General features: G+C 52.6%; 1 protein-coding gene across 3 annotated transcripts; it reads right to left on the bottom strand.

The window, feature by feature from the left end:
• Positions 1-123: 123 nt before the first annotated feature.
• On the bottom strand, positions 124-8757 carry LRRC43 (leucine rich repeat containing 43). Of its 3 annotated transcripts, none has more exons than XM_056503997.1 (12): positions 6909-8757; positions 6581-6835; positions 6235-6345; positions 5966-6105; positions 5145-5383; positions 4366-4544; positions 3949-4057; positions 3609-3748; positions 3392-3481; positions 2936-3124; positions 2354-2405; positions 124-333 (listed from the first exon to the last, which is right to left on the bottom strand). In XM_056503997.1, the coding sequence occupies exons 1-12, from the start codon at positions 7269-7271 to the stop codon at positions 173-175; spliced, it is 2028 nt and encodes a 675-aa protein (XP_056359972.1). In that variant the 5' UTR covers positions 7272-8757; the 3' UTR covers positions 124-172. The 3 variants fall into 3 exon arrangements, with proteins under 3 accessions (XP_056359972.1, XP_056359974.1, XP_056359973.1); XM_056503999.1 differs by having other exon boundaries at positions 2936-3118; XM_056503998.1 differs by having other exon boundaries at positions 2936-3121; positions 6909-8756.
• Positions 8758-10003: the final 1246 nt, after the last annotated feature.

The raw sequence follows: 10003 nt of genomic DNA, 5'->3' as shown, positions 1-10003 counted from the left end.
ACCGGGCACAGCCACCCTTCACCCCCACCCTTCACCCCCTGCCCGCTCCAGCACCAGCCACGGAGCACCAGGAGCCCCGGGGCATCTCCCAGCTCTGGGGGTTCAGCTGAACCAGGCTCCACGCAGCGTTCCTGTGTGGTTTATTTCCACTCACGCTTCTGCTATGGACACATCACTGAGTGTTCCCCCCTGCCATGGCCACGGTCTCCTGGCTCTGGGTGCTGGCTGCCAAGGGCCACCGAAGCAGCTGCATCTGGAATTGAACCGTCAGCGGCACCGGCTGGAGCTCTTGACCCTCCTCCACTTCAGCAGTGTCTTTGTTTTTTCCTTTTCCTGTGGTAAGGAGTACATTTATCACTGTCTTGAGAAAGTAAATCATCCAAAAAGCAGCAGTGTGAAAGGCTGTCAGCACTGACTGGGCGTCCAGGGAAATCTATTTGAATATGACTTTGGATGATAAGCCCACTTAACATTAAGATGGCAATTGACCTGAGTGCAGCCTTGCTTTTTGGTGTGAAACTGCCCTAGGGCAAAATAAAGATGCAGAAATAAATTATTTCAAGGATCCTGGGAAATGAAGTGTGGGGTAAAATGAGATCTACGTGAGACTACTTCTGAAGACATCCTTCAGTGTCTGGGCAAATGGCTCACTTGTGACAAAAAGCCCGCTGCCTTTCCTCTTTGAGCCGTCTGGAAGTGATCCCAATTCCTCTGAGAACACTTATTATTTGTGTGCATTTGCTGACTGAGGGATGCAAATCAGCCCCTGGCTGTGAGAGTGCCGGTCCCTGCACAGCCCCGCTGGACGCACACTGGGAGCCATCCCCTGTCCCCGGGGCACGGCCACTGTCACAGCCGCAGGGAGGTGCATCCCCAGGTGATGAGAGTGTCAAACAGCCCGGAGCAGCTGGTGGCTCACGGCACAGGCAGGATGTGCAGGCACCGAGCTCAGCAGGGCTCCAGCAGCCCCTCAAAAGCCACAACTGGGGTGTTCTGGTGAGTCACAGCCCAGAGCTCGTTTTTAGGCGCTGTGCATTTTGCACTCACACTTTGAAATTTGCACTCAGTGGCCTCACGCTCCACAGGCACAGGGGACACCAAATTAAGCACAAATCTCTAATTGCCGTGGGCTTCCTGCGGCAGCACTTCTGTGCACACAACAGCACTTCTACCCTCATTCAAGCTGAAGGGAAACCTCCTGCACGCACTGACCACACAGCAGGGAGGGAAGGAACAAAGAAACAACCTCTGCTGAAGCTGAGCTGTTTGACAGCAGCTGCCTGCTTCAGCAACAGGCTGAGTGTACATCGCAAATACATCATCTTGTGGGGGACAGCAATTCAAGGAGTTCTTTTCAGATCGCTGGGGGAGTCCACAGGATTCCCTGAATGCAGACACAGCCCAGGACTGCTGAGCTCTGAAGCCTCCTTAAAGATGGGGACCTTGCTGCGGGTGACAGGGCACAGGAAAGCATCCTGGAGCTCTGGGGGTTAATTGCACTCTTAAATCTGACGCCAGAGCACGAAACAAAGCTCCTTTGGTAGCTCTGAGCAGTGCTGGGAGGCCTGGCCCTCTCCATGCCCTCCTTGACCCAGGAGCAGCATTGCTTGGCCACCCCTTCCCTCCTCCCACTTCCTCCCAGTCTTGCATCTCTTCCTCCCCCTCCGATGTGTTGGCAGGTTTTTTTGCAGTCAAAACCAAGATTGCTGGAAAAATAACCTGCAAGAGGCAGGGTGAGGTTTACTTCTGGCAGATGAAGCAAGGCTGCTGGCTGGGCAGCCCTGAGCTCCGTGCTGGGGAGGCAGGGGCCACACCTGGCAGGGTCGGGGTGGTCTCTTCATGGGTGACAGCAGCCTGGGATGTGTTCCCAGCCCTGCCACGGGCTGGCTGGGACACCTGGGGCTCTCCGTGCACCTCATCTCCAGACCAGAGAGAACAATAATCCCCTCTGCAAAGTGCTTGGAGATGTGAATTGGCAGTGCATGAGGAGCTCATTTTGCATCCCAGGCAGCCCTCACCCACATTTGGCAGCTGACACAGCAGGCAGCACTTTCCTAACCCAAAAATCTGCTTTGCCCTTGTCCCCTGGCACAGGGTGCTGTGGGTGTGAGTCTTATGGCCCACCCTCGGTGCTTGTGCAGACACTGGCTCATGAGTCCAGGCTGTGTCTGTCAGAGTCCCACAGTCAATGTCTGCATTCATGGCTCAGGATGTGAGTAAGTCGCTGCTCCTGGAGCTGGCAGGGTGGGAGGGCTCTGCTCCTGTTTGCTGTCTCACACACCCCATCCCCTGCCCAGCCAGCTCCAGCCTCTGTCACCACTAGGAGATGCTTTGCTTTTCTGGCTGGCCTCACCTTCTTTTTCTGCTTTGGGTTTTTTGGTCTTGTCTTTGCCTTTTTTTACCTCCTGTGGAGAGAGATGTTTCCATAGTAAGGCTGTGTTGAAACTCACTGCCCTCATTCAGTCCCATGACAGATGTCATCATCTGGGATGTCAGTGGGATTATAGGGGCAGAGGAAAGAGGGAAGGGGGAGCAGGAGCACAGCAGAGTGGCTGCTCAGAGAAAAAAATCCAGGAAACAGAAAGTTGGTACAGCTGACATGTGCTGCCATGCTGAGAGAGAGCACCAGAGGAAGCACGAGTGGCTGCTTACACATTCTGGAATGGAAAAATAAACTCATCTATTTTCCTAGGCCCAGAAAAAGAAGCAGTACTGCTCACTAATATCAGCCTTCAATAACCACACCAGCAGCTGTGGTTGGTGCTTAGACAGGGCTATTTCAGCCCCATTTTGGGGAGAGATGATGGATGGATGGATGGATGGATGGATGGATGGATGGATGGATGGATGGATGGATGGATGGATGGATGCCCAAGCCAGAGAGGGCATTTGCTGAACCCCAGCCTGCAGCCCTGCCCTGGAACATGCTCCTTACCTTCTCCTCCAGAACTGGTGGTTCTGGTGGTTTCTCAGGGATCAGGATCCCAAAGTCACACACAGTTGCCACCAGGTCCTCGGTGGCCAGCAGGGTCTCCAAGGTCACCCTCATGGAGCCCAGGGTGCTCCGAACAGGAGGGTCACTGCGGAATTCACACGGCTGCTGCTGCTTCTTCTTTTTCTGCTTCTCCACAGACATGGGGACAGGCCTCAGCAGAAGGCTGGGGTCCCTTTATCAGAGAGAAGTAACCCCAACCCAGCCCCTTTCCCACCACTGAATCCTGGCCAAGGTGTGTGCCAACAGCTGCTGCCTTCCCCTCACAGAAAGGGGGACTTTGGGAGAGGTCTGACCCTCTGACACACCAAACTGACCCAGGAGAAGGGTCCTTGTTCTCCCATCACTGTTTTTGCAACTCAGATACAATATGGTCATTGTTCTCTCCCAGCACCCTACCTTTGCAGTGTTCTTCTTCAGCTCCTGTCCTTCCTTCTTACTTGTGACAGTGTTTTCTTCTGCATCAGCATCCACAGGCCATGAAAGCACCTGCCCAGAGAGAGGAGCTGGCCTAGGGTCACTGCCATCCCAGCCTGCCTCCCACAGGGAATGTGATGCCACTGGCTGGGCCTCCCAGCAGCTCTTCCCCCTTCATCCAGCTCAGCCACACCCTCACCTTCTCCTCCACAACTGAGACAATCGTTCCAGCCTCCAGGTAGGACTTCAGCCCCACCAAGTCCTTGGTGATGTATTCCTTCCTGTAGCTCCAGTCAATGGTGTCTGCCCAGGGCTGTCCAGGGGTGGCAAACACCTTTGCTGTGGAAGGACACAAAAAAGTTCAGAGGACACCTCTCTTTCCCCAGGACAGAAGGACCCCCAGGACATGGCTGGTGCCATGTCATTATCCAGGAACAGCCCAGCTGGCACTGAGGGACATCCTGATGCCACCACACCCCACAGAGAGCTACAAACCTGCCTTGAGAGATGGGACAGAAGATTATGACATTCCTCTTTACCAGAGTGGGCCTTGGGCTCCTCTGTGGCTGCAGGCTCCTGATGGCTCTTTGTTTCTCCTGTGTCCACATCCAGCACGGCCACTGTGGGACTCTGGTGGATTTCTGTTCCCTGGAACAGAGATGGATCTGCCTCCAAAATCCTATTCCCCAGCCCACCCTCATGGGAAGAAGGGACTTCAATGCCAGGGAAAGGGTCTGCCACAGTCAGCAGGAGGGGGGCTGTGAGTGCAGCCCCACGTGCAGAACTCTGGGATGTGGAATGTGGGCAGCTGGGGCTTGTCCTGCTGGATGCAGCCACCTGGGAATTCTGTCCCCAGTACTGCTGCTGCCCATGCCAGGCCCATCAGCCCATAGCCTGGAGATGCAGTTCCTCCAGCTGTGACCTGCTTGTTTCCAGGAGCACAAACAAGCACCAACCTCAGGGCTGCCCCTGTCCTCGAGCTGCTCTCCCTCTGCAAACTCGTAGGTCACACAGTAGCTGTAGGTGGTCACTGGACCCTCGGAGCCAACCTCCAGCTGCTGAAAAGCTTCAGGATTAGGGAGTCCCTTCAACTCCCCAATGCTCACAACCACTCGTGCTTCACTCTTGATCAGCTCTGAAAGAAAAACAATTTTGCCCTGAAGCTGCAGTGCTTTACTTCCAGAGAGAGGAAGGAACTGAGCAAGCAGAAACCTCCAGGTCCCATGCCCCACCTCCTGGCATCCCTCGGTGCCAGCCTGTGCAAATGCTGTGACAAACCACTGCCACCTGGGGTCACTCCAAAGCCACACTAACACCTCCTGGCTTGGCTGCTCTGCACCTTCAATATTTGAGCCTCCAAAAAGCACATCCAGCACATAAACTCACTGAGTAGGGACCATCAAGAGAACCTTCCCATCCTGGGTGTTCCCAGCCTCCTGCTCTCATCCCAGTCAGGGATGTGGCACAGAGGTGGCAGCACTGAGTGCAGACAGTGCAGCTCCATGCGAGCACCTTCACCTGTACAGATGTTCCTCTTGCCACAGCTGGAGGGAAATGCATGGCCTGAAACCAGATGGTGTCTGGGAAGAAAAGCTGAGGCAGGCCAGGACACTGAGGCAGTGCTGGGACTGGGATGGGCTGTTCTTGGGCCTAAGGCTGAAACTACCTCAACTGTAATTAAGTCCACTCCTGGATCACAGGGTCAGCACGGGCAGGCTCAAAGGCAAGGGCTCACCTGGCTGCCTTGCCAGACCATGGAACTGCTGCCTCTCTTCAGGCCATATGTAGATGTCATCGAGGATGGACAGCTTGGGCAGGCTGTCCACCAGGAAGCCTCTGTAAGTGGGGGTGAGAGCCAGTGGGTTCCCTTGGAGCAGCAGGACTTGGAGGTTCTGCAGAGTGGACAGCTGGGAGACCAGCCCTGGCAGGTCTGTGAGGCTGTTAAAGCTCAGGTCAAGGGAGATGAGGTTTGGCCTAAGGAGAGAACCCAGGGAAGGAGGTAAAGCAGCCAGTACTCATTTGAGGATAGAAAGCTACAGCCCTGGGGCAAAAACAGAAACAAAAATCATATTTCCCAGAACTGGGTTGAACTGAAGAATCCATTCTGGAGTCCAGTTCCAAATTCCCGAGTCATACACCCCACTGCCAGTCTATCCCACAACACAAAAACATTTCTTTAGCATCCATTGATGACCCCACTGCATCATTTGGTGATGCAGTCCATGCTTCAGATCCTTACAGACTTCCAGCAGTGGCTTTGGGAAGGACATGGAAAAAAGTAAACTGCCCAGGGAAATGGAACTGTGGTGGGCAGGGTGTCAGCTCCCCTGGTCATCTCCCCATTCCACACCTTGCTAAGGACCAAGACAACCTCTGGGTATGATGGAGACTGCTCTGCACAGAGAATAGACACAGAGCAAAGAAACAGCCCTTCTGAATTTTCCCAAATTCTTCCCTTCTGTATTCTACCAAAAAGGGCCACCTCCATGGTTGAGGTCACCTGTTCACATCTGTTCATTTCCCTTTCAGGAGCCCACGTTCAGCCTGTGGCATTACCAGAAATCCGCGGTGAGGTGCTTTTCCTGGGAAGGGCCACACAGCTGGTTGTAGCCCAGCCCCAAGTGCTGGAGCTCTGGGGGTGGCTGAGCACACAGGTCCTGCAGATCACCCACAGCATTGCAGCAGAGCTCCAGGACCTGCCCAGGACAGAAGGAACAACAAACACCATGGAAATGGTGCCAGGGGGTTCCTGGCATCCCCTTGAGTTGTTTGGCTTCCACTGTGTTCCCACATGGGAATTCCTGCACAAGACCCTTCCTGCTCACCTTCAGAGTCCGGGGCAGGTGGGCTGAGGTGACCCTGCTGATGTGGTTGGCACTGAGGATGAGCTCCTCCAGCTGCTGGAACTGCAGCAGACCCTCATCCACATCCTCCACCTGCAAAGAGCTGCATTTGGCCAACTTGTCCCTGGGGCAGCTCATGGCCAGGGTGACATGCAATGTGTGACATGTGTGTGACACTGATTAGCACAACATCCTGGGGAGGCTGTGGGGAGCAGCTCTACTCCAGCTGCAGCACATGGGAACACCTGGGATGGGAAGGTGTCCTTTTCTCCTTTTCCCAACATGGTTTCCTGGCCTACAGCTTTAGGGCACCAGCAGCTGCACTCACCCCCTTGTCGAGTATCCGCAGGGACTTGACAAGCTGGAAGATCCTGGAGCCATGGAGGAGCTCGGGTGCCAGCACGGCCACCTCCCGCAGGAGCCGGTCCTGGGGGCTGCCCTCGGAGGGCAGTGCCCAGGGGCTGTGCTGGTCTCTCAGCAGCTCCAGCAGCGCCTCGGGGCTCTCCTCTCCCGGCGGCACAGCCTCCTCCAGCCCCGCTGCCTCTGCCCGGGGGCTCCTGCGGCCATGGAGGCGGGATTTGTTCTGCAGACAGGGAGAGGAGCGGCGGTGGCAGCACTGTGCCATGCCCCAGGGCTGTGCCCCCCCAGACCCTTACCCAGCTGCCGAGGCCACAGGGGAAGTCGCGCACCCCCAGGTACTGCAGGTACCCCTGAAAAGCAGCCGAGACGCTGCGGGGTGCTGCCATCCAGCCCCAGCCTGGCAGGGAATCCCCTGGATCAGTGGTTTGTGTCCCTGTTGCTAGGAGATGGTGCCATGGAACTAAACTCTCCAAGCAGAGGGTGGAGCAGGTCTGGAATAGCACCAAGCTTGTCGTGCTGGGAATAAATTCCTGGTTTTCTGGTTCCCACTGGGTTCTGCTCCCCATTAGGGAAAGAGCAGGTGACCTCATAATGCACTTGCAGGGTGCAGCATCAGCATTCTTCCCTGGCTGGGCAACCTGTGGCATGGGATTTGCCATTTCCCTTATCTGTGTCCTGTTCCACTCAGGTTTCAGGGAAGAAGCAGTCAGCTCTGAAAGCCCAGCTCTCCACTTTACGTGGAGGGCACTGTCACACAACCATGTAAGGCCATCAGAAATCAAGCTCAGAGCTGAAAATACCAGCTCCCACACTTGGAAAAAGTAGGTGAGCTCCAGGAACAAAAGCCACAGCTGTGTCTCAGGTCAGCATCAGGTCTCCACACACAGAGACTAATTTCCTTTTTCCAGCGATAGGTGTTGAGGCAATGGTGACAAATTCCATTTCAGAGAGCTGAGAGAGCAGCGTGTCTCAGCAGAACCTCACCAATGAATCGCAGCTGCTCTGTGGTGTCTGACGTTACGTGGTGGAAAGCTGAACTTCTCAGGTTGGGTTTTACAGGACGGATGCTGACCTGCTCCCTTATCAGCTCAGCAGCTTATCACAGCCTATGAACAGACCCGAAAGGATGTGCACAGCAAGCACAGGCTATGAGATAATGGCATGTCCTGGAGTGGAATAACCAGGTAAAGTGCTTCCTTGGGAGAAAATGAAGTAAAATCTTCCAAAAGGCTTTGGAAGAAAATCACCAGTGATTGATCATGTTTTGTGGAAAAGCAAAGCTGTAAAAATTCTGCTTATTTGCATCACTAATTAAAATAATTTGGCCCCATTGCCTTCAGTGCTGCACAGAGATACTCCTGCTCTTGGGGGAAGACCAGATCCCATCTGGGGAGGGGCTGGCAGTGCCCAATGGAATCTTTTATGTACAAATTCCTACACCTCCCACCGATCTTCCTGTGGGCCACTGACCAACTGCATCTCTGCAGATTTGGTGCTTCCAAACAAGAAACCCTCCAAGGCCACCCTTGTGGCTGAAAGGGGCCATCTCTACCCACCACTGCCTTTGTGGGGACGTTCCTAAAGAATGCCACGCACAAAGAAATAGCTCTCTGTCTGTCTCCATTTTCTCACCAAATAATAATAAAACCATTAAATAAAATAAATGTCTGCCAATCCTTTCCATAGGCCATGGTAACTCATTACTTCCTTGGCATTATTTAGCACCTATTCTGTTTTGGTGTTTATGAAAATTTCCTGCATTTGGTTACTGGAAGCAGAAAACAGCCTCAGGGAATTTGTAGAGATGGGTGACAGGGACGGGGAGGGGAAATCCTGAGCATCCCTTGGGAACAGGGTCCTACAGGCATCCAGCAAAAGGATTTATACATGGGACTGGAGGCCTGACCTACCTTACACACAAGCTTTTTCATTCCCTGCATTGGCCCACTCTTACACTGACTCTGCAGGAGAAGCAATGGCTTTGGGCAGCAATAACGTGCTCCCAACCACCTTCAAAAATAAAACAAGAGTTAATGTTCTAAATCCTAGACTTTGGAGATCCCAAGGATTATTTAGATGGGATGGTCAAGCCAACTATCCCAAGCTCCTAGTCAAAGAAATTACACAGGACCCACTCTATGTCAGTTTGAAACTGCACTTAGATCACAATCAGACACATTTGAATCAACTTTCGATGTAATCTTTCAAAAAAGAAAAAAAACCGAATTATCACTGACAAAAAAAAAAAAAAAAAGTACTGTGGGGGAGCCACTGACGCAGGACTCCACAGCACTTAAATGCAGCCTGGCTGGCCCCATCCACAGCACTCCAGGCAGGCAGAAGCTTCAGAACCAGCTCAAGGCCAGCTCCCAGCCAAGCCACTGCTGTCCCATCCCGCCATGGAATGCAGAGCAGGTGGGTGTGATTTACCCTTGCTACAGGCTGTAAGGTTGCCTTGGTTGATGTTCATCTCTAGCTCAACCACTTCATGCCTAAATCCTTTAGAAATGTATCATGCTGCTATTAAGATTTGCAAAAAAAAACTATGCAGAACATCGAGACTACTCATTGTATTCTTTCTTTCCTTTTGGTTTCCTCTCTTCATCTGAATGCAGAGATCAGGTTTGCAATCTTCCTCTTCTGTTTACTGGTTCCTTTGGGCTCCATGGCACCGACAGAGACATCAGGACAGAGGCAGAACCATTTCACTACAGAGATACCGACCTACGCAGTAGTAATACAACAGAACGCACATGAGTTGTTTGAATTCTATGTAAGTGCAACCTTCTCCACATGCTATGCCTATGTCTGTGGAGAAATCTCTTGAATTATTATAAAACACTAGAAAGACCACCAGAAAAGTATTTGGGTTAAAACCTAAAGTAGCCTCTTCTCTGTATTCCATGAAAGAAGGAAAGCGTTCATTGCATTATTTCAGGAGTCAGGGCAGCTGCAGAGAGCTTGGGTGACTTTGCCTCAGCTCATTGCCAGCTGGGATCTTCCTGATTCCCAGTGTTCCTTCTCAGTCTCCTGAGTCCCACTGGGCACCTTCTTGCAGGAATTTAACCAGATCACTGGAAATGTGGTGAGAATTGCTTTGCCCTTCAGACTGACCCTAGTACTTGAGCACTTCTGCCAAAAATCCTGTTCACCCATCACTTCCTTAGAAAGAATGAATTCCTTCATCTGAATTTATCTGAATTTATTCTTGAAATCAAAAAGCAGAGATGAAAACAAACAGATGCCAAAACAGATTTCTGGAACAGGTAAATTTTGCCCTTACAGCAAAGAATAGAACCCAAGATTTAGAAAAGCTGAGAACCAAGGCATGGGGAGAGGAACTGCACACTGTGCATTGCCTGCTTGATCAGTGGGATGGAGGTGTTAGCAA

Source organism: Oenanthe melanoleuca, chromosome 15 (assembly GCF_029582105.1).
Source record: "Oenanthe melanoleuca isolate GR-GAL-2019-014 chromosome 15, OMel1.0, whole genome shotgun sequence".
In the NCBI taxonomy this organism is placed as follows: Eukaryota; Metazoa; Chordata; class Aves; order Passeriformes; family Muscicapidae; genus Oenanthe; species Oenanthe melanoleuca.
Note: the sequence above shows the minus strand (reverse complement) of the source record. Positions and strands in the feature narration are given on the sequence as shown.

Bases quoted from the DNA above. Each gene is read 5' to 3' on its own strand.
- LRRC43 (XM_056503997.1), bottom strand. From the start codon at position 7,271: ATGGCAAATCCCATGCCACAGGTTGCCCAGCCAGGGAAGAATGCTGAT. The intron at 3,125-3,391 runs GTAGGGTGCTGG...ATGTCTGTGGAG, and splicing joins TGAAGAAGAACACTGCAAAG to AAGCAGAAAAAGAAGAAGCA. The intron at 334-2,353 runs GTGAGGCCAGCC...TCCTTACCACAG, and splicing joins ACCCAAAGCAGAAAAAGAAG to GAAAAGGAAAAAACAAAGAC.